General features: G+C 32.3%; 1 protein-coding gene and 5 long non-coding RNA genes across 6 annotated transcripts in view; 3 read left to right on the top strand and 3 right to left on the bottom strand.

Annotated features, from left to right (window-relative positions):
* LOC129906466 (7-methylguanosine phosphate-specific 5'-nucleotidase) overlaps positions 1–5,929 on the bottom strand; it is a 74,675-nt gene extending 68,746 nt beyond the window's left edge. The window contains exon 1 of the mRNA XM_055982254.1: positions 5,287–5,929. Within this exon, the coding sequence (XP_055838229.1) occupies positions 5,287–5,660 (374 nt within the window). The 5' untranslated portion in view covers positions 5,661–5,929. The remainder of the gene's footprint in view (positions 1–5,286) is intronic.
* Positions 5,930–8,531: 2,602 nt separating this feature from the next.
* Positions 8,532–10,200, top strand: LOC129906468 (uncharacterized). The gene is made up of 3 exons (XR_008770793.1): positions 8,532–9,108; positions 9,169–9,244; positions 9,300–10,200. It is a non-coding gene; the product is annotated as an uncharacterized LOC129906468 (long non-coding RNA).
* Positions 10,201–12,840: 2,640 nt separating this feature from the next.
* On the bottom strand, positions 12,841–15,109 carry LOC129906473 (uncharacterized). The gene is made up of 3 exons (XR_008770797.1): positions 14,263–15,109; positions 14,046–14,181; positions 12,841–13,974 (listed from the first exon to the last, which is right to left on the bottom strand). It is a non-coding gene; the product is annotated as an uncharacterized LOC129906473 (long non-coding RNA).
* A 276-nt stretch (positions 15,110–15,385) lies between these two features.
* Positions 15,386–16,600, top strand: LOC129906469 (uncharacterized). The gene is made up of 3 exons (XR_008770794.1): positions 15,386–15,508; positions 15,569–15,644; positions 15,700–16,600. It is a non-coding gene; the product is annotated as an uncharacterized LOC129906469 (long non-coding RNA).
* Positions 16,601–19,233: 2,633 nt separating this feature from the next.
* On the bottom strand, positions 19,234–21,502 carry LOC129906472 (uncharacterized). The gene is made up of 3 exons (XR_008770796.1): positions 20,656–21,502; positions 20,439–20,574; positions 19,234–20,367 (listed from the first exon to the last, which is right to left on the bottom strand). It is a non-coding gene; the product is annotated as an uncharacterized LOC129906472 (long non-coding RNA).
* A 276-nt stretch (positions 21,503–21,778) lies between these two features.
* On the top strand, positions 21,779–22,993 carry LOC129906470 (uncharacterized). The gene is made up of 3 exons (XR_008770795.1): positions 21,779–21,901; positions 21,962–22,037; positions 22,093–22,993. It is a non-coding gene; the product is annotated as an uncharacterized LOC129906470 (long non-coding RNA).
* The last annotated feature ends 639 nt before the right edge of the window (positions 22,994–23,632 follow it).

Raw genomic sequence — 23,632 nt, 5'->3', positions numbered from 1 at the left:
AGGATCGCCGATTGTGGGATCACCCTGTTGAGATCACAATCTCTCCACACTTACCAACAAGAAGAACGAACGAAGAAAAAGCGAAAAGAAGAATAAACTACTCTCTTTTTAAACCTCGACCAGGAACAGACGAATAAATCCTACTTACGCTATTATAATTCTTACTTGCTAAATTGCTTAAACTAAATTTCTTAAAGTTAATTTCTTAAACCTAATTTCTTAAACTTTATATTAATGAATTCTATGAACTACTATTAATAAATCTAAATTACCTACAATAAAATAAAAAGTGGAATAAATTCCTATATATATTTTACAAAAAATAGAGAAGTTAACAATTGTATTTAAAATGTTGCAATCTTCTCTGAGCACTTTGTAATACGATATGCATTAGGGTGGGTCAAACAAAAATCGAAATTCATTTTTTTGATTTGGTACTCCGAAAAATCGATTGCTAGACACCTTTAGAATATAAACACCAAATATGAACTCTCTATATTTTTTCCATTTTCTAATAGAAAAAAATCATTTCTTTACATATTCTTGCAGGAAATTGAACGTTCTACAAAAAAGGCCTTCTACACTTTTTTCGTTTATCTAACCGTTTAATAGATATTTGAGGTCCAAAAATCGTTTTTTGTTCTTAGTTTTGTAACAAATTGAAAAGTTATAATAACACTGGTCAACAAAATTGAACTTTTTTTTGCCACAAGAACCAAGATATACTTTTCTATAGGTTTTTGATGTGCTGAACTCGAATCTGAAATCAGAAAAATTTGATTGGCCTCCATTTTTGAAATATTACCGTTATAAAATGCTAAATAACCTAATTTTGGCTGTTTTCGAGGCTATACTTTTTTGTGAGGTAATATATTATAAACAAATTTGTAACGGTGATTAAAAGGACAGATATTCTTCTTTTAAAAACTGTTAAAATTTTCCCGATATCTCTTTTATTGCTCGAGATATCTTAAGTTTCATGTAATGAACCAAAGAGAAACTAAACTTAATCTAAAGATTAAGTCACTGGTCACAGAATTTTTGCCACAAGAACCAAAATATATTTTTCTAAAGGTTTTTGGGCTGCTGAAATCGAATCCGTAATCAGAAAAATTCTTAATCTAAAGATTAAGTCTTCGTTTTTGAAATATAACCGTTATAAAATAACCTTTTTTTTGCTTTTTATAACGGTAATATTTCAAGAACGAAGGCAAATAGAATTTTTCTGATTGCGGATTCGAGTTAAGAAACCCAAAAACCTTTAATAAAATATATTTTGGTTCTTGTGGCAAAAAAAGTTTAACATGATTGGCCAGTGCTGTTTCTTAGTCAAAGACCGCTACTTAAACTTTAAATATCTCGGGCAGTAAAAGAGATATCGGAAAGATTCAAACATTTTTTGGAAGAATGAAACTAGTTTTTACAGGCACCGTTACAAATTTATTCATTATGAATTACCCCACATAAAAACATAACCTCGAAAACAGCCAAAATGACGTTTTTTGGCCTTTTCTAACGGTAATATTTTAAAAAAGGAGGCCAATAATACAGTGACGGACAAAACAATAAGACCACCTCTATCACTCTTAAAATATTCTCTCTATCTCTTTTTAAAATTATATAAAAAGGCTCTTTTTACTATATTCTGCTTAAAATAAGGGAACTATTATGAAATAAAAGAAAAAGAACATGCACAGATAATTTGATGCAAAAAATAAATGTATAAACTAAAAAGAACTCTCAAATCGTGTGGACAAAACAATAGGACCAAGTGAAGTCATTTATTTTTGTATTACCTAGGATTCAAATTTTAAACAATATTTTAAGTAGAATACTCTTGTGAGATCATTTAATATTAGTGGAGTCCATTGTTCTTCAGCCGTGAGAGAATTGATGCATTAACTGACAAGAGAAGGCAATTCAGAACGGGAAATTGCCGAAACTATTGGTTAATTAAAAAAGTTTCTATTAAACGCACTAGAGCCCCCAAAAGAAAATTTTAAAAAGAACAAAGCGAAAAACTTCACAAAAACATGTCTTAAAAAAATAATGCGATTGTCATAAAAAGACACTTTCAGGTCATCTTTGGACATTAAATTAGAGCTTAACTTGCTAATAAGTGAGAAAACGCTCAGAAGAAGACCATAAGAAAAGTAACTCTTCCAAAGAATCCCCAGGGAAGTTTCACTCCTCAGTAAGAGGCATCGAAAAAACCGAATCAATTTTGCAAAAAACCATTTTTTAATTGGATTGGTCCAGATAATGAAGAAAAAATGGCGCAATGTTCTGTAGCCCGACGAAAGTAAAGTCAAATTAGTGGGATCAGATGGCAAAAGATGGATAAGGCGTCCAGAGTACGCAGAATTCAAACCGCAATACACAAGACAAACGCTTAAACACGGTGGTAGAAACATCATCGTGTGGAGGTTTTTTTTTCTTGGCACGTAGTATGTACAATTTTTTGGATTAAAGAAAACATGGACCAGCATTTGTATCCCAATTTCTTAAAAGAAGATTTTTTTCCCTATACGGAATGGAAAATGTCACTAAAATGGCAGTTTATGCATTATAATGACCGTAAATATACATTGGGTCCAGTTCAAATATGGCTTAAGAGGCATAGAATTAATGTTATGTCTTGGTTTGCCCGATCGCCGGACCCAAGTCCAATTGAAAATTTGTGGGCTATCGTTGAGAACTCATTGGGTGCAAAAAAGTCGAGAAATAAGGATGAGTTGTGGCAAAAACTTCAAGAGACTTGGTATGTAATACCGAGACGAACTTCTCGTAAATTAGTGGAATTAAAGCCTCCACAAGTATGGCCGGTGATGGTAAATAAGGGCTTTTCGACAATTTATTGGTTTTGACCAGAAAAAGAATTGAAATATGAAATAATTTCCATTTTTTGAGAAGTGGTCCTATTGTTTTGACCGCTTTAGAAATCAATTTATTTTCCTATTTATTTAATTTTTTTATTTAAACAAAAAATCTTGTTAGATAATGAATTGATTTAAGTTCCTGATACTGTAAATTTTATATTAATAATTTTTTTTCTTTTAAAAACAATGAAAAATGTGTGTTTTATGATTTGTTTTTAAAGTAAGACTAAATGGTCTTATTGTTTTGTCCATCACTGTATATGACTTCAGATTCGAGTTCAGCACATCAAAAACCTTTAGAAAAGTATATTTTGGTTCTAGTGGCAAAAACCTTGTTGACCAGTGTAATCAAACGCGCAAGACATATTCTTGTAGGAAACAGATCGCTCCACAAAAAAGGTCTTGTTAACTTTTTTCATCAATCTACCCATTCTAAAGATACTCGAGGTCAAAATATTAGAAAAATTTCTTACTTTTAAAAATTTTCCAGTTCACTGAAAATGTATTATTTTTAAATTAACAAGATGTATTCTTGTAGGAGAAGATATTCGTATCAAAATCACAATGCATACGGGTCATAAGAAAACTATTGAAATCAGTGGGCATTGGTTTGGATACGAATATCTTCTAATAGTAGGAGAGCTAGTGGCACATTTGACTAAGGTAGCTCTTGTAAGGCTGAAAATTCGTACAATGGTAGTTTTTAGCATGCTTAGTAAGAAAATCTTGGTCTGGCAGGCCTCAGCGGTGCACATCATATATATATATGACCTTGAAAGTGTAATTTTCAACTTTTTTTGCCCAAAATTTGACTTTGAAATCGATTATTTCAAAAAGTATTCATTAAAATAACTTGATTTAAAAACTAATATAAAGTGTAATATTCTGCCTTTTGAAAAATGTATCACTCATAACTGTAGGTGTTGCCGTCGTGTTTAAATAATTTTTTTTTATTTTGAGTTACTTTTTTATAAAATCGCCCCTCCCTCTTAAACGGGGGGAGATAGACCCCCCTTCCCATAGTAAAAAATGCTTGTATTCAACTCTTCTACAAGAATCCGTTACTAATTTTCTCCGCCTTAGAAAACCATTTTTGGTTCAAATTTTTATTTTTGCATTTATATTTTTTGGGAAAATTACGATAACTAAGGCGAGGAAAATTAGCAACGGATTTTTGTAGAAGAGTTAAATACAAGCATTTTTTACTACGCGAAGGGGGGTCTATCTCCTCCCGTTTAGGAGGGAGGGGCAATTTTCTAAAAAAGTAACTCAAAATAAAAAAAAAATTATTTAAAAACGACGGCAACACCTACAGTTATGAGTGATACATTTTTCAAAAGGCAGAATATTACACTTTATATTAGTTTTTAAATCAAGTTATTTTAATGAATACTTTTTGAAATAATCGATTTCAATGTCAAATTTTGGGCAAAAAAAAGTTGAAAATTACACTTTCAAGGTCATATATATATATGATGTGCACCGCTGAGGCCTGCCATACCAAGATTTTATTACTAAGCATGCTAAAAACTACCACTGTACGAATTTTCAGCCTTACAAGAGCTACCTTAGTCAAATGTGCCACTAGCTCTTGGACTATAAACGGTTAAAGCAATCAATTTGACAGATGATAAAAGATTTAAGTTCTGTTTGCTTTATTTATAGCAGATTTTCCTTTTCGAAGTTTCATAACTCCTGAATACCAATTATAAAAGATCTTTTATTTTTATATCTTTTATGATTTATAATAGAATAACAGAAACGGCACACCTACACATATGGTACATGATTTCAAAGTATTTTTTTTTTAAGCTGATTCCAAAGAATGTAAAATCAAAGCGACTTCTCTAGAAAAAATTATACATATATACCTTTTTCATCTGTCAACCAATATTATAATTATTATATAATAACAGTTGCAAACTTGAACTCAGATTTTTTTAGACTTTTGAGGTAAGTTATGGAATGCCAAAACAAAGATATTGAGCAAAAACAAATTCTATTAGCATTCATTCATTCACCCCTTTTTTTGCCTTACTTGACTGAAATAATAAACATTTTGTTCTCCCTTCCGCCTGTCATTTTTCAGTTAATTGTAAGCGAGAACTGTCAAATTTTTTTTACCTTTTTTATTTGAGCTTCTGATAATGTTTAACACTCGCTCTACAGACTCATTGACTTTAACTGGGTTCCAAGATTTTACGATGTTTTATGCTTTTCAGCACTCCACTACGAGGTTCACCTCGTAATGCAGACAAAATAGAAGAAATAATGTACCAACATCAACACCGAATCGCTAATTAGAACTCCAATAGCTTTTATTCGGCAAGTTTTCCAAGCGATTCGCAAGTCATAATAGGTTTTCTGTCATATCGAAATAAAAAAAGAAAAATTAGAGTTAACTTACACTAATAGATCTCCAGTTTTCCTCCACCATTCTACCATATATTTAACTTTTTCTTCAACTGGTATGTGGGGATCAATTTCAATGGGACGATATTTGTGATACAATTTACCAGATTCCTCTACAAAAGATGTTGGAAGAGATTTACATGCATTTAAAATGCCAAAGCTACTCAACACTTGCGATCCATCTTCCGTTCTTTGTTTTGTAATTGTATAATCGAAGTCTGAGACAACTTGCAAGCGATTCACACCTCCAACTATAAATTCATTGATGATTTTCTCAACACGAAGAGGATCCTTCATTTTGCAATGATTTTGACAGAGGTTTGGTATATCTTTCAAATATAAGAACTTCCTTTCATTGGGTCCAGCCATTTTTGTGAAAATTCGGCAAAATTTTGAACGTATTGAAGCTGATTGAAACAGTGTTTAATACTTCCAGAGGCAGCTGACGCGAGATGTTTATGTCAATATGAAGTTTGTTTGTTTGTTGTCCTAGTTTTTATTTTATTATGTGCTTGTATGCAATTATGCAGTAAGTTTTTTTTAAGCAAATATTAGATGAAGAAATTGTTTACCCCGAGCCTTTTCACTTTTTGTAGCGCGTGCACTAATTGGGCTTTTAAGCAATCTGTCTTTGTCTTTTTCCTTTCTATCATAACTGTTAAGTTTATTAAAAAAGTACAATACAAGAAAAAACCAACCAATCAAATTAAAGCAATTCTGAGGAAAACAAACATACATGCATAATACATAAACACATACATACACAAGCATATACATATATGCCACTTTTCCTCAAAATTGAAATGTCAAAAGTTTTTTTTTTTGTTTTTGTTTTCTTCCACACTGACGTTTGGCCCAATTCGGAATAGGGAAGTTCGAACCAGAGATACACAAAGGAGATGGGAAACTTTCGTACGTTTTACCCCCCAAAACCCATTTTCCTAAAATTGTTTTTGTAATTTGAACCGTGTCTGTGAATAAATGTGAAAAGCAACAACAAAGTGATGAGGTGAAGAACGAGTTGAGTTTCTTTTGTTTTGACAGCTCTATTTTTTTTTCTCTGAAATTAAAATTTTTGATAAGAAAAGTTGATTTACGAAATAAATTAACTAATTGGTAAGAAAAAACTCCTCGAGGAAAACACACAACTATAGTTGGTCGCGAAGAATCTAAATACAAGTCAAGATATCGATAAATCATTATCAGAAAATGTGATTCTGGGGACAGCAGTCTATCTGAACAATTAACAAACAATGCTCAAGTAAGTATCAATATCCAACCAAGTAAAGGACTTGATTTCTCATTCAAAAAAAAATTATATTTTAGAAAAGCGCACTGAAGCTAGATCTAGGGAATATACGTCTACTTGCAGCCCTTGATCTTCCCATGAATCGACAAATAAAATTCTTGAATGCAAGAAAACATTATCCGTCTGTCTCAACAAAACAAAGAACTTGAAGATGATTTTAAAAATCCTCTGGGCGAAAATAAAAAAAAATATTAAGGACGAACGTAAAAGGCGCTATTTGTTAGAACATCATCATCAACAGTTTATTATTGTTGTTGTTAAATACTTTTTATACTAATAAATTTAATTTAATAAATTCACTTTCCAACATTGAATTTTTGTACAAAACTTTCAGTGATTGTGCAACAGCATAGTACGAGTGCGCGAATGGAGGCAAAATGTCATAAATATATCTGTTCTGGAAGACTGTTTTGATTGATGAAAAGTTCCGGCTTTTCTTGATTGTCTAATGCCTCGAAATCATCATATTCGTCTTTACCCAAATAAGACAAGGTTGTTTGCCATTCCATGCGTTTGGACATCACTCTCTCTTATTTTCTTCATCTATAATAAAAAGAGAAACCCATGAGTTCACTTTTTTTTAAATAAAACCAAAATAAAACTCATCGATTTCGTCTCAAGAAGTTGATCCAACACTTGCGTGGGTTTGTTGAAAATAAATTCCTAGCAATAACCAAAAAACAAAACGCTTTGGAGTTGAGGTCACTTGAACTTTAAAAATTTAATAAATTCGTAGCAATATACTCCACAGTTTTCAAGCAAATGCTTCTGAGATTCCAGCGTCCTACAAGATATTTTATTTTAATCATGTCAAGACTTCTTAATCTTCGTACTTACACTTGGTTTGTCGCTAATCGAGTATGGAGGGATGACAATCGATTCAATTGCAAAATGCGGCATTTTATGTGATTTTTATGTGGTAATGCAGACTATTTTGGTCAATTGATTTTAAATGCAAATAAAATAATAACTTTATTTCATCTTTTACCCTTTAAAAAAGATTTGCATTTAAAATCAATTGACCAAAATAGTCTGCATTACCAAATATAAATCTACAAACTAAACATTTGTTTTGGATTTTGTTTTTTTTTGACATAACAAATTTGAATTCACCTCGAATAAAATAGCTGTAAAATTTTTCAAAGGGTGCGTTTGGAAAATTCTGATGTAAGGGTGTAGACACACGAAGTTTAAGCTAAGGGTCGGATAACATCATACAACTTTTACATTACACAATAAATAGGTGTGTTTTTTGTTTATATATAGATTTTGTGCAAAAAAACGACATCGGGATATTTAAAATCAAAACAATTTACCTGTTCAATACAACAAAAACTTTATCTGTATAGATTTTTGAAAAATCCGCTTGATTGATTTTACTTTCTCTCGATAAAAACAGTAGTCCCAAGGTACTTTATTTGTTGTGTTATAGGTATTTTATACAGAAATATCTAAAAATATTAACAAAAAAAAAGCGGAGAAAATGGGGTTTGAAAAAAGTTCTCATAGAAAAATATATTCAAAAATTTGTTTGACATGGTTGAATTGAAATGTTAATATAATTACGCAATGCACTTTTCAGATAAAAATCTAAAATGGATCCTGATTATATACATAAAATTAGCAAAGTTTTTTTTCGAAAAGTTGGAAATAAAAATAAAAAAGTTTCCACCTTTGATTTTTAGAAAAATCGAAAAAAAATTCAATATGGCTACCTTCAAACGCTTATAACACAAGAACGACAAAACTAATGTTAATGATTATGGTCTTAAAATGTAGCTAAGAATATGTGAGTTCGTGTTTTCCAAAGTAAATATGTAAAATTAATGATTTTTTTTTTCAATTTTGCAAATGCAAATTGTTACGTGTGCGGCAACCTGCGACTGCCTGTAGAAGGAAAAACAAGAACAATACGAACTATTTTGCCGTTTTTTTTATAGTTGGTGTGATGGAGGATGCTGGGCATAGATGGATGTTGGTTTGAGATAGCTGAGAATGGTAGAAGTTGTAGCGGGATTTACTTTCAAATAATGATAAATAAACATTTAATTGAGACAGTGGTTGTTGTTTACTGCATCTGGTTTGACATTTGACTTTACTATTTGTGCCACAGATAACATAACGATAAGGATGCTCAACTTCATATTGTATAATTCATCCGAATGAATTGTGGGTGGTAGTTTCTGTTCTATGGTAGATATAAGAAGCTTAAATTGAAAAGAATCTCCACAAATATAAGTATGAGTAGGGGAATTCCACACACACACATTGATTACCGAAAAGAACAACTAGATAGCGGATATTAGATCGGATGATGCTTAGCGTGTGTGAGGAAGAATGGAAAAATAAATGAGAGTCATGGTGGGGGTGGATAACTTGGTTATCTCCTTTGTCGAGGAGAATTGAAATGTCATTTGACAAGTGAAAACCAAAGGTGACCGTTCAGGTTACAACATCGAGGAATAACCATGTTCCTGATGTAGAAAAATAAAAAGAGATTTAAAGATTGTGAGTTGTGCTTTTGTTTTTAATTTGATTCAATGAATGTAAGTGGTAATTTTTTTTTAGTGATCTTTGTTGCGTTTTTTTTGTGAAGTTCAGACAGAGGGAAGGATTTTCAAATAAATGATGGATTAAATACTGGGTGAGTTTCGGTTTGTTTGTGGTGAAAGAGTAGTGTTTAATTTAAACTATTATAGAATATCCCAATTCTCAATGACTGTGAAAGGCGGTCCCGGTTACCTGTGAAGTACTGGGACCGCCACACCGTTAAACATCATGCTGGAAAAGCCCACCAATGTTTCAGCCACAGATCCAAGAAAATTTTCAATAAATGTCAGAATAAGGGGATAACACGTTATTGATTCGATTATGGTGAAGCCCAAAAGAAACGAAATCCCGACCTGCCTTAAAGAACCCCAACTATGAAGAGTTGAACGCGAGCTATCAGGGTGTCTTAGTAAAAGGCATTGAAAGTATTCTGTAAGCCAGACGGCGGTGTGTGGCAAAAATTAATCCAGTGTATAAGAAACAAAAGTAATCTAACTAGTAACGAAGACAAATCTGCGTTTATATATAAATATATATATAAATACCTACGTAAATTAAGAAACAAAATTTTGAAGATACTATTTATGTTAAAAATTGTTAAATGTGTGTTTTGTCCATTATAACGGCATTGAAGTTTACTTTTGCTAAAATGTTGTTTAATTTTTTTTTTCTTCCCTTTAAATATATCTAAATTTTGAATTAATGATTTCTGTAAGTGATATAGGTTGTTTCCTCCGTGTTCTAGTCGCGTTCCAATCGGTTATTTTTGTTACTACTCTGATAACTATCCACCTCCAACGAGCTCGATGCAGGTAGGGACTACGAGTTAGCGCTTTCCTTTATAATTTGATTAAGCATCAAAAAGGGTGTTACACTTTATTTCTTTTGCCCGGTGGGAAACTGACCAAGGTCACATTGCTTTTGATTTGATTTTTTTTGTTGGTTAATTTTAATTTCCAAAATACATTACCTGTAAAATGTTCATGTAATATTCTTATTTAAAGTTATTGAATAAAAACAACTTCAAACGCCGAATAATTTAAATGAAAATCGTGAATGTTTTCTTGTTTTGGAAAATCCAAAACTCTGAATTTTGAAGAAGTTTTTCAGGGATGCCAATGGTAGCTGAGTAAGGGTGGTATGATCTGAAACCGATCATCCACCATCTTGGGGGAATCCAAACATGGCCGCGGATTTCCATGGTTGGGAGGGTATAGGCCACACTGCACCAACATCCGCAGTGCCCTTGAGATGATGATAGTCCGTCTGCTGTCACATCTTTCAAAAACGGTTTTTTTTTCGATTTTTGTTCTCGGCCTGATTTATGTTTTTGTTTGCAGGTGAGGTTAAGTTTCGGGGGCAAGATCCCCCCCATCCGGCGAGCTTATGCCGTGCATCGCAAGCAGGCCACGTCCTCCGGAACTTAGCATTCCTTCCGTTCCTTTCCAAACACTTCCTTTTCTAATTTCCTACCTCATCCTATTTCCTACCTTACCGACCTAACTACACCTCCTCCGCTCCTCTTGCCTCGCAACAAAATGGCGCCCAACGTCTAAGGCACTTGTCTTAGATTTTTGTAGTCTTAGTTTCAGTTTTTTTATGTAGTGCAGTTTCAACCAAACTTACTGTGAATTTTTAAGTCTCGTAAGTCTGCACCAGGAAAGTCCCAGAGACATACCTAGGTGTATCGCGACGAGTACTTGAAAATTCACAGTGACTGCGGTTAGTGTTTGTTTGCGTTTATCTCTTGTTGCTGCATAGTCTCTGAAAACACGTAAGTCTGCACCAGGAAGATCCCAGAGATGTACCTAGGTGTATCGCGACGTTGTTTTTCATGAACTTGCAGTAGCAACAGATAACGTATTTGGTATCGTTTTTCCCTAATCCTATCCTTATAAATTTTCACTTTTCAATTTCTATTTTTAATTTTCTTATCCTATAGTCTTGTGAATTCCTACTTGAAAGTGATGATTGTTTTGAATTTTAGTCTGACTTCATCCTTTCAACGTTGTTTGTCGAGTTTTACTAGTCCTTTCATGTCTTCTAGACAAGGTCCTTGAGACAGTCTAGGATTGCGGGAACGATTAGGAAAACTTTGTAATGTGATTTGTTAGTGTTTTATAGATTTCTGGTCCAATATTATTGTCATCTCAAGGGAGTTTAGTTCGTCTGTCTGAAGTCTTTTTTTAGTGATGTCGTAAGTAGGATCGTACCATCCCTCTTACAAAGCTACCTGAAGCACCCTGTGCTTAAAAATATGAAACAAAATCGTAATACTTAAATCTTTCAAAGTTACTTATTTTCTGAATTTAATTAATTATATCGTTGATAAGTAAAGTTAAACAGTGTTAAACGATAAAATTTTAATTATTGATTATCTGTTAAATTTACTCATATATTTCTAAAATATAGTAAATTTAAATAACAAAAAAAAAAAACTTAAATACCTTCATAAATATAAATACGTTTACATAAAAAAAAAAAAACACACACAAAGAACAAATATCTTCGGAAAGAGTTTCGAAAAATATTGGTTTGGTTTTCCATTGTTTAGATTTATTTTGTTTGTTTTTTTTTTTTCTTTATTTTGTTCTTTTGTTGAAAATTTTTTTGGAATGGTTTAATTGGCTTTCGATAAAAGAAACTTAAAATATTCCAGTTTAAAGGGGTTTGAGTCAGGTACCAATCTTTGAAGTCTGGCTGTTTTTATTGAAAAAAAAAAAAACTTGGATATTTTTTTTTGAGATAGGTAGTCAGTTTTGGAAACTTTTGATACTTAAAGTTTTCTATGATTTCGTTCTTGTTTTAAGTTACTTAAGAGTTAAGTTTAATTTTCGTTTATTTGTTGAAATTTTTTTCTTAATAGTTAAAGTTGTTTTTGGAAAAAGAAATTAAAACCTTTATTTATGAAAAGTACTTAAGTCTTTCTTCTGCCAAGTGAAATTTACCTTTTTTTTGAAAAAAAGTCGTTTTCAAATTTTCCTGGTAGAATTGGGAAAAGATATTTAAGTTTTTGATTGATTATTCTTTGAAAGTCAAGTTTTTGATAAATCGTTTTTGCTTGTTCCAGGTAGATAGGTTGAAGTTTAAGTTTTAAAATTCGTTTATTTTGGTTATGTTTAATGCACATTTTTTTTTGTACATAGCTTAAAATACTGACCTTGTACAAGTTAAAAAAAAATAAATAAATAAATTTCCTGAAAAGAATTCGTGTTATAGGATTTAAGAGTTTTTCTACAGAAAAATTACTTTAAGTTTTCGATATGTCAATTCTAGGAATTTATTTTCGTAAAGTTTATGTTGCAGGTACAATTCGTTTCCCTTCGGTTTTTTCGAAGATTTGGTGAAAAAAAAAATTTAATCGTTAAACAAACGAATTACTCTGTTCGAGTTAATAGGATATTTAATTATATTTTTTCTTTGTTCAAATTAATTTTTGAAAATACATACCTAATTTATTTTGTTCATATTCTTAAGTTCATTTCATTATTTATTTTTTTTGGTTCATTTGAATATTTTTCAATGTATTATTTACCTACATATATGTACTTTTTTTGTTTCGATTATTGAATTTGATATTCAAGATACATTTTGAAAAAAAAAATAGTTTTTTTCAATATTCAATAATTTCAAGTTCTTGATTTTGGAATTTAAACATGTCTTATTCGTTTTTTTTAATAACACGTACCTATATACAGTTTTCTGTTATTTTTTTGAATCTCGTGGTTTATATACGTATTCGAAATTGACGAATTTTTTTCCATATTATTTAAATTCGATTTTTTTGTTTCATTATTTGTTTTTTGTTGGGTCTATTAAAAAAGGGTAACTACATTTGTTGTTGTATGCTCATTATAGCTATTCAGTTGTTACTTTTTTTTACAGTTAAAGATTTATTATTTTTCGATATTTTTTATTTTTTTTGTTATTTAGGTATGTTTTTTGTTTACAAATTAGTTCTAGACCAAACCAGCTTTGCGGACTAAAGTTTTTTCTATTGAACTTTATCCAAATTTGCTTCCTTTCTTTATGATTTAGCTCTATAATAAAATTGGCTCAGATTAAATTTTATAAGATTTGTTAATTTTTTTTGGTTAATCCTTAGTCTATATTAGAATAAATATGGTATTTACTACGCTAAACCAACTTTTTGGTTTACTTAATCTTTATAAATTTTTGTTTGAAAAAAAAAAAACGGTTTAATTAGATATAAATAAATATAAGGTAAATAATAATTTTTTTTGCAAGACAGATTTTACTGTCTAGGTTTATTGTTGTATTTATTTTTTTTTCGTCATAAATCAAATTGCTTTTAATGCATTACGTTTCATTCAGTTAATTTTTCATATTTTTTTTCTTGTTGCATAACCACCTCAAAATCTTAGTTCCATATGCATATCGCCACGTACTTATTTTGTATTTGTTTCGTTAGTTAAATTGCTTCCCTTTTGAAGAACCTAAACAGTTCAAATGCATGAAGTAAAGCCTTAGAGGTTCCCTGTTTCCCACTTACTCCCCGATTTTCGTCATTAGATTTTTGGGTTATTTGAATCCGCATTCTTTTTATTCACCAACAAGACCAAATTGAACTTTTGAATCAGAGGAACTTCACGAGTTATAACCAAACATGCACTTATAAGCCAGCTTACGTAGTTTCCTTAGAACTCCTTTTAAACTGGATCCTCCTCGCACATTCGAGGACTCATCCGATCTAAATCCCTAGTAATAATAAAGTCTAAAGTCGGTGTAATCTTTCCATTATTTGAAAGCCCAGCAATCTGGTCGTTAAAATGAAATTGGTTAAGTGGTACTTTGGTACAAAAACTGGAAATACATAAATAGTATGTCGTGTAATATGTTAACATCTGGACTAAATTTCAAATCAAAATACTAACCCCTTAATCAGTATCCGATGCATGCCACTTCTATCCAACAAACCCACCTTACCAACAATGAATTCGATATTCACTCGTACCAAAACCAGATCTTTATTAGATTTGTAACTTTATTTTCCTTTGCTTTTATAACCAACTGTGATATTTTAGATTTAGATTATGAAACTGTGATATTTTTAATAGACTAAGTAGGTATTTCTTAGAAACTGATATTTACCATATAACTTTATTTAAATCTTCGATTATGATTAGCCAAAAGTGATATTGACTGCATAGGGCATCCTTATTTATTCCTAGTCTTCTATCAATTTCTCTGAAAAGGTAGCGTAAGATCAATTACATAGGCCCTACAACGATCGCACGTAGGAACATCTTCAGGGCGGTAAGAAGACCCTATGAGACTTCCAATTTGGCCCGGCTTTAAGTGTGGGTTGCTCCCCACTAGATAGGTCACTTATTTTGTCAGTAAGTTAATGCAGGTTTCCAGAAGTAATTATATTTTTCACTCTTTTGTTGGAATGTATCCAACAAAATAGCGAATTTTGTTACGTGTGCGGCAACCTGCGACTGCCTGTAGAAGGAAAAACAAGAACAATACGAACTATTTTGCCGTTTTTTTTATAGTTGGTGTGATGGAGGATGCTGGGCATAGATGGATGTTGGTTTGAGATAGCTGAGAATGGTAGAAGTTGTAGCGGGATTTACTTTCAAATAATGATAAATAAACATTTAATTGAGACAGTGGTTGTTGTTTACTGCATCTGGTTTGACATTTGACTTTACTATTTGTGCCACAGATAACATAACGATAAGGATGCTCAACTTCATATTGTATAATTCATCCGAATGAATTGTGGGTGGTAGTTTCTGTTCTATGGTAGATATAAGAAGCTTAAATTGAAAAGAATCTCCACAAATATAAGTATGAGTAGGGGAATTCCACACACACACATTGATTACCGAAAAGAACAACTAGATAGCGGATATTAGATCGGATGATGCTTAGCGTGTGTGAGGAAGAATGGAAAAATAAATGAGAGTCATGGTGGGGGTGGATAACTTGGTTATCTCCATAAACAAAAAATACCAAGACTGGAAACTTTCGTACGTCTTTCCCCCCGAAACCCTTTTGTGTACAGTGCTGTCTGTGAATATATGTGAAAGCCACCACGTTGGTAAATGACGTTAACACGCACACATTTATAGATTCACGACATTCACCACACATTTGACACGAACACAACGATAGGTTCACGACATTCACCACACCTCGCAGCTTGTAGGCAAACGTCAGTTGACCGCCGAGTTTCCAGTCTTGGTATTTTTTGTTTATGGTTATCTCCTTTGTCGAGGAGAATTGAAATGTCATTTGACAAGTGAAAACCAAAGGTGACCGTTCAGGTTACAACATCGAGGAATAACCATGTTCCTGATGTAGAAAAATAAAAAGAGATTTAAAGATTGTGAGTTGTGCTTTTGTTTTTAATTTGATTCAATGAATGTAAGTGGTAATTTTTTTTTAGTGATCTTTGTTGCGTTTTTTTTGTGAAGTTCAGACAGAGGGAAGGATTTTCAAATAAATGATGGATTAAATACTGGGTGAGTTTCGGTTTGTTTGTGGTGAAAGAGTAGTGTTTAATTTAAACTATTATAGAATATCCCAATTCTCAATGACTGTGAAAGGCGGTCCCGGTTACCTGTGAAGTACTGGGACCGCCACACCGTTAAACATCATGCTGGAAAAGCCCACCAATGTTTCAGCCACAGATCCAAGAAAATTTTCAATAAATGTCAGAATAAGGGGATAACACGTTATTGATTCGATTATGGTGAAGCCCAAAAGAAACGAAATCCCGACCTGCCTTAAAGAACCCCAACTATGAAGAGTTGAACGCGAGCTATCAGGGTGTCTTAGTAAAAGGCATTGAAAGTATTCTGTAAGCCAGACGGCGGTGTGTGGCAAAAATTAATCCAGTGTATAAGAAACAAAAGTAATCTAACTAGTAACGAAGACAAATCTGCGTTTATATATAAATATATATATGAATACCTACGTAAATTAAGAAACAAAATTTTGAAGATACTATTTATGTTAAAAATTGTTAAATGTGTGTTTTGTCCATTATAACGGCATTGAAGTTTACTTTTGCTAAAATGTTGTTTAATTTTTTTTTTCTTCCCTTTAAATATATCTAAATTTTGAATTAATGATTTCTGTAAGTGATATAGGTTGTTTCCTCCGTGTTCTAGTCGCGTTCCAATCGGTTATTTTTGTTACTACTCTGATAACTATCCACCTCCAACGAGCTCGATGCAGGTAGGGACTACGAGTTAGCGCTTTCCTTTATAATTTGATTAAGCATCAAAAAGGGTGTTACACTTTATTTCTTTTGCCCGGTGGGAAACTGACCAAGGTCACATTGCTTTTGATTTGATTTTTTTTGTTGGTTAATTTTAATTTCCAAAATACATTACCTGTAAAATGTTCATGTAATATTCTTATTTAAAGTTATTGAATAAAAACAACTTCAAACGCCGAATAATTTAAATGAAAATCGTGAATGTTTTCTTGTTTTGGAAAATCCAAAACTCTGAATTTTGAAGAAGTTTTTCAGGGATGCCAATGGTAGCTGAGTAAGGGTGGTATGATCTGAAACCGATCATCCACCATCTTGGGGGAATCCAAACATGGCCGCGGATTTCCATGGTTGGGAGGGTATAGGCCACACTGCACCAACATCCGCAGTGCCCTTGAGATGATGATAGTCCGTCTGCTGTCACATCTTTCAAAAACGGTTTTTTTTTCGATTTTTGTTCTCGGCCTGATTTATGTTTTTGTTTGCAGGTGAGGTTAAGTTTCGGGGGCAAGATCCCCCCCATCCGGCGAGCTTATGCCGTGCATCGCAAGCAGGCCACGTCCTCCGGAACTTAGCATTCCTTCCGTTCCTTTCCAAACACTTCCTTTTCTAATTTCCTACCTCATCCTATTTCCTACCTTACCGACCTAACTACACCTCCTCCGCTCCTCTTGCCTCGCAACAAAATGGCGCCCAACGTCTAAGGCACTTGTCTTAGATTTTTGTAGTCTTAGTTTCAGTTTTTTTATGTAGTGCAGTTTCAACCAAACTTACTGTGAATTTTTAAGTCTCGTAAGTCTGCACCAGGAAAGTCCCAGAGACATACCTAGGTGTATCGCGACGAGTACTTGAAAATTCACAGTGACTGCGGTTAGTGTTTGTTTGCGTTTATCTCTTGTTGCTGCATAGTCTCTGAAAACACGTAAGTCTGCACCAGGAAGATCCCAGAGATGTACCTAGGTGTATCGCGACGTTGTTTTTCATGAACTTGCAGTAGCAACAGATAACGTATTTGGTATCGTTTTTCCCTAATCCTATCCTTATAAATTTTCACTTTTCAATTTCTATTTTTAATTTTCTTATCCTATAGTCTTGTGAATTCCTACTTGAAAGTGATGATTGTTTTGAATTTTAGTCTGACTTCATCCTTTCAACGTTGTTTGTCGAGTTTTACTAGTCCTTTCATGTCTTCTAGACAAGGTCCTTGAGACAGTCTAGGATTGCGGGAACGATTAGGAAAACTTTGTAATGTGATTTGTTAGTGTTTTATAGATTTCTGGTCCAATATTATTGTCATCTCAAGGGAGTTTAGTTCGTCTGTCTGAAGTCTTTTTTTAGTGATGTCGTAAGTAGGATCGTACCATCCCTCTTACAAAGCTACCTGAAGCACCCTGTGCTTAAAAATATGAAACAAAATCGTAATACTTAAATCTTTCAAAGTTACTTATTTTCTGAATTTAATTAATTATATCGTTGATAAGTAAAGTTAAACAGTGTTAAACGATAAAATTTTAATTATTGATTATCTGTTAAATTTACTCATATATTTCTAAAATATAGTAAATTTAAATAACAAAAAAAAAAACTTAAATACCTTCATAAATATAAATACGTTTACATAAAAAAAAAAAAACACACACAAAGAACAAATATCTTCGGAAAGAGTTTCGAAAAATATTGGTTTGGTTTTCCATTGTTTAGATTTATTTTGTTTGTGTTTTCTTTATTTTGTTCTTTTGTTGAAAATTTTTTTGGAATGGTTTAATTGGCTTTCGATAAAAGAAACTTAAAATATTCCAGTTTAAAGGGGTTTGAGTCAGGTACCAATCTTTGAAGTCTGGCTGTTTTTATTGAAAAAAAAAAAAACTTGGATATTTTTTTTTGAGATAGGTAGTCAGTTTTGGAAACTTTTGATACTTAAAGTTTTCTATGATTTCGTTCTTGTTTTAAGTTACTTAAGAGTTAAGTTTAATTTTCGTTTATTTGTTGAAATTTTTTTCTTAATAGTTAAAGTTGTTTTTGGAAAAAGAAATTAAAACCTTTATTTATGAAAAGTACTTAAGTCTTTCTTCTGCCAAGTGAAATTTACCTTTTTTTTGAAAAAAAGTCGTTTTCAAATTTTCCTGGTAGAATTGGGAAAAGATATTTAAGTTTTTGATTGATTATTCTTTGAAAGTCAAGTTTTTGATAAATCGTTTTTGCTTGTTCCAGGTAGATAGGTTGAAGTTTAAGTTTTAAAATTCGTTTATTTTGGTTATGTTTAATGCACATTTTTTTTTGTACATAGCTTAAAATACTGACCTTGTACAAGTTAAAAAAAAATAAATAAATAAATTTCCTGAAAAGAATTCGTGTTATAGGATTTAAGAGTTTTTCTACAGAAAAATTACTTTAAGTTTTCGATATGTCAATTCTAGGAATTTATTTTCGTAAAGTTTATGTTGCAGGTACAATTCGTTTCCCTTCGGTTTTTTCGAAGATTTGGTGAAAAAAAAAATTTAATCGTTAAACAAACGAATTACTCTGTTCGAGTTAATAGGATATTTAATTATATTTTTTCTTTGTTCAAATTAATTTTTGAAAATACATACCTAATTTATTTTGTTCATATTCTTAAGTTCATTTCATTATTTATTTTTTTTGGTTCATTTGAATATTTTTCAATGTATTATTTACCTACATATATGTACTTTTTTTGTTTCGATTATTGAATTTGATATTCAAGATACATTTTGAAAAAAAAAATAGTTTTTTTCAATATTCAATAATTTCAAGTTCTTGATTTTGGAATTTAAACATGTCTTATTCGTTTTTTTTAATAACACGTACCTATATACAGTTTTCTGTTATTTTTTTGAATCTCGTGGTTTATATACGTATTCGAAATTGACGAATTTTTTTCCATATTATTTAAATTCGATTTTTTTGTTTCATTATTTGTTTTTTGTTGGGTCTATTAAAAAAGGGTAACTACATTTGTTGTTGTATGCTCATTATAGCTATTCAGTTGTTACTTTTTTTTACAGTTAAAGATTTATTATTTTTCGATATTTTTTATTTTTTTTGTTATTTAGGTATGTTTTTTGTTTACAAATTAGTTCTAGACCAAACCAGCTTTGCGGACTAAAGTTTTTTCTATTGAACTTTATCCAAATTTGCTTCCTTTCTTTATGATTTAGCTCTATAATAAAATTGGCTCAGATTAAATTTTATAAGATTTGTTAATTTTTTTTGGTTAATCCTTAGTCTATATTAGAATAAATATGGTATTTACTACGCTAAACCAACTTTTTGGTTTACTTAATCTTTATAAATTTTTGTTTGAAAAAAAAAAAACGGTTTAATTAGATATAAATAAATATAAGGTAAATAATAATTTTTTTTGCAAGACAGATTTTACTGTCTAGGTTTATTGTTGTATTTATTTTTTTTTCGTCATAAATCAAATTGCTTTTAATGCATTACGTTTCATTCAGTTAATTTTTCATATTTTTTTTCTTGTTGCATAACCACCTCAAAATCTTAGTTCCATATGCATATCGCCACGTACTTATTTTGTATTTGTTTCGTTAGTTAAATTGCTTCCCTTTTGAAGAACCTAAACAGTTCAAATGTATGAAGTAAAGCCTTAGAGGTTCCCTGTTTCCCACTTACTCCCCGATTTTCGTCATTAGATTTTTGGGTTATTTGAATCCGCATTCTTTTTATTCACCAACAAGACCAAATTGAACTTTTGAATCAGAGGAACTTCACGAGTTATAACCAAACATGCACTTATAAGCCAGCTTACGTAGTTTCCTTAGAACTCCTTTTAAACTGGATCCTCCTCGCACATTCGAGGACTCATCCGATCTAAATCCCTAGTAATAATAAAGTCTAAAGTCGGTGTAATCTTTCCATTATTTGAAAGCCCAGCAATCTGGTCGTTAAAATGAAATTGGTTAAGTGGTACTTTGGTACAAAAACTGGAAATACATAAATAGTATGTCGTGTAATATGTTAACATCTGGACTAAATTTCAAATCAAAATACTAACCCCTTAATCAGTATCCGATGCATGCCACTTCTATCCAACAAACCCACCTTACCAACAATGAATTCGATATTCACTCGTACCAAAACCAGATCTTTATTAGATTTGTAACTTTATTTTCCTTTGCTTTTATAACCAACTGTGATATTTTAGATTTAGATTATGAAACTGTGATATTTTTAATAGACTAAGTAGGTATTTCTTAGAAACTGATATTTACCATATAACTTTATTTAAATCTTCGATTATGATTAGCCAAAAGTGATATTGACTGCATAGGGCATCCTTATTTATTCCTAGTCTTCTATCAATTTCTCTGAAAAGGTAGCGTAAGATCAATTACATAGGCCCTACAACGATCGCACGTAGGAACATCTTCAGGGCGGTAAGAAGACCCTATGAGACTTCCAATTTGGCCCGGCTTTAAGTGTGGGTTGCTCCCCACTAGATAGGTCACTTATTTTGTCAGTAAGTTAATGCAGGTTTCCAGAAGTAATTATATTTTTCACTCTTTTGTTGGAATGTATCCAACAAAATAGCGAATTTTGTTACGTGTGCGGCAACCTGCGACTGCCTGTAGAAGGAAAAACAAGAACAATACGAACTATTTTGCCGTTTTTTTTATAGTTGGTGTGATGGAGGATGCTGGGCATAGATGGATGTTGGTTTGAGATAGCTGAGAATGGTAGAAGTTGTAGCGGGATTTACTTTCAAATAATGATAAATAAACATTTAATTGAGACAGTGGTTGTTGTTTACTGCATCTGGTTTGACATTTGACTTTACTATTTGTGCCACAGATAACATAACGATAAGGATGCTCAACTTCATATTGTATAATTCATCCGAATGAATTGTGGGTGGTAGTTTCTGTTCTATGGTAGATATAAGAAGCTTAAATTGAAAAGAATCTCCACAAATATAAGTATGAGTAGGGGAATTCCACACACACACATTGATTACCGAAAAGAACAACTAGATAGCGGATATTAGATCGGATGATGCTTAGCGTGTGTGAGGAAGAATGGAAAAATAAATGAGAGTCATGGTGGGGGTGGATAACTTGGTTATCTCCATAAACAAAAAATACCAAGACTGGAAACTTTCGTACGTCTTTCCCCCCGAAACCCTTTTGTGTACAGTGCTGTCTGTGAATATATGTGAAAGCCACCACGTTGGTAAATGACGTTAACACGCACACATTTATAGATTCACGACATTCACCACACATTTGACACGAACACAACGATAGGTTCACGACATTCACCACACCTCGCAGCTTGTAGGCAAACGTCAGTTGACCGCCGAGTTTCCAGTCTTGGTATTTTTTGTTTATGGTTATCTCCTTTGTCGAGGAGAATTGAAATGTCATTTGACAAGTGAAAACCAAAGGTGACCGTTCAGGTTACAACATCGAGGAATAACCATGTTCCTGATGTAGAAAAATAAAAAGAGATTTAAAGATTGTGAGTTGTGCTTTTGTTTTTAATTTGATTCAATGAATGTAAGTGGTAATTTTTTTTTAGTGATCTTTGTTGCGTTTTTTTTGTGAAGTTCAGACAGAGGGAAGGATTTTCAAATAAATGATGGATTAAATACTGGGTGAGTTTCGGTTTGTTTGTGGTGAAAGAGTAGTGTTTAATTTAAACTATTATAGAATATCCCAATTCTCAATGACTGTGAAAGGCGGTCCCGGTTACCTGTGAAGTACTGGGACCGCCACACCGTTAAACATCATGCTGGAAAAGCCCACCAATGTTTCAGCCACAGATCCAAGAAAATTTTCAATAAATGTCAGAATAAGGGGATAACACGTTATTGATTCGATTATGGTGAAGCCCAAAAGAAACGAAATCCCGACCTGCCTTAAAGAACCCCAACTATGAAGAGTTGAACGCGAGCTATCAGGGTGTCTTAGTAAAAGGCATTGAAAGTATTCTGTAAGCCAGACGGCGGTGTGTGGCAAAAATTAATCCAGTGTATAAGAAACAAAAGTAATCTAACTAGTAACGAAGACAAATCTGCGTTTATATATAAATATATATATGAATACCTACGTAAATTAAGAAACAAAATTTTGAAGATACTATTTATGTTAAAAATTGTTAAATGTGTGTTTTGTCCATTATAACGGCATTGAAGTTTACTTTTGCTAAAATGTTGTTTAATTTTTTTTTTCTTCCCTTTAAATATATCTAAATTTTGAATTAATGATTTCTGTAAGTGATATAGGTTGTTTCCTCCGTGTTCTAGTCGCGTTCCAATCGGTTATTTTTGTTACTACTCTGATAACTATCCACCTCCAACGAGCTCGATGCAGGTAGGGACTACGAGTTAGCGCTTTCCTTTATAATTTGATTAAGCATCAAAAAGGGTGTTACACTTTATTTCTTTTGCCCGGTGGGAAACTGACCAAGGTCACATTGCTTTTGATTTGATTTTTTTTGTTGGTTAATTTTAATTTCCAAAATACATTACCTGTAAAATGTTCATGTAATATTCTTATTTAAAGTTATTGAATAAAAACAACTTCAAACGCCGAATAATTTAAATGAAAATCGTGAATGTTTTCTTGTTTTGGAAAATCCAAAACTCTGAATTTTGAAGAAGTTTTTCAGGGATGCCAATGGTAGCTGAGTAAGGGTGGTATGATCTGAAACCGATCATCCACCATCTTGGGGGAATCCAAACATGGCCGCGGATTTCCATGGTTGGGAGGGTATAGGCCACACTGCACCAACATCCGCAGTGCCCTTGAGATGATGATAGTCCGTCTGCTGTCACATCTTTCAAAAACGGTTTTTTTTTTCGATTTTTGTTCTCGGCCTGATTTATGTTTTTGTTTGCAGGTGAGGTTAAGTTTCGGGGGCAAGATCCCCCCCATCCGGCGAGCTTATGCCGTGCATCGCAAGCAGGCCACGTCCTCCGGAACTTAGCATTCCTTCCGTTCCTTTCCAAACACTTCCTTTTCTAATTTCCTACCTCATCCTATTTCCTACCTTACCGACCTAACTACACCTCCTCCGCTCCTCTTGCCTCGCAACAAAATAACAACTAAAGCCCTAACTACATTGACCACTTTTTGCAAAAGTAAAATAGTGAAAATATTTTTTCCCTAGCGCAATTCGTTATTTGTAAAAAAGAGTGTAGGTACAAATTGTTTTTGAGGCCAAAAAATATGCTTTCTGCATCAATTT

This window comes from Episyrphus balteatus, chromosome 1, assembly GCF_945859705.1.
Source record: "Episyrphus balteatus chromosome 1, idEpiBalt1.1, whole genome shotgun sequence".
Lineage (NCBI taxonomy): Eukaryota > Metazoa > Arthropoda > Insecta > Diptera > Syrphidae > Episyrphus > Episyrphus balteatus.
The sequence above is the reverse complement of the archived record's forward strand: the minus strand, read 5'-3'. Positions and strand labels throughout refer to the sequence as shown.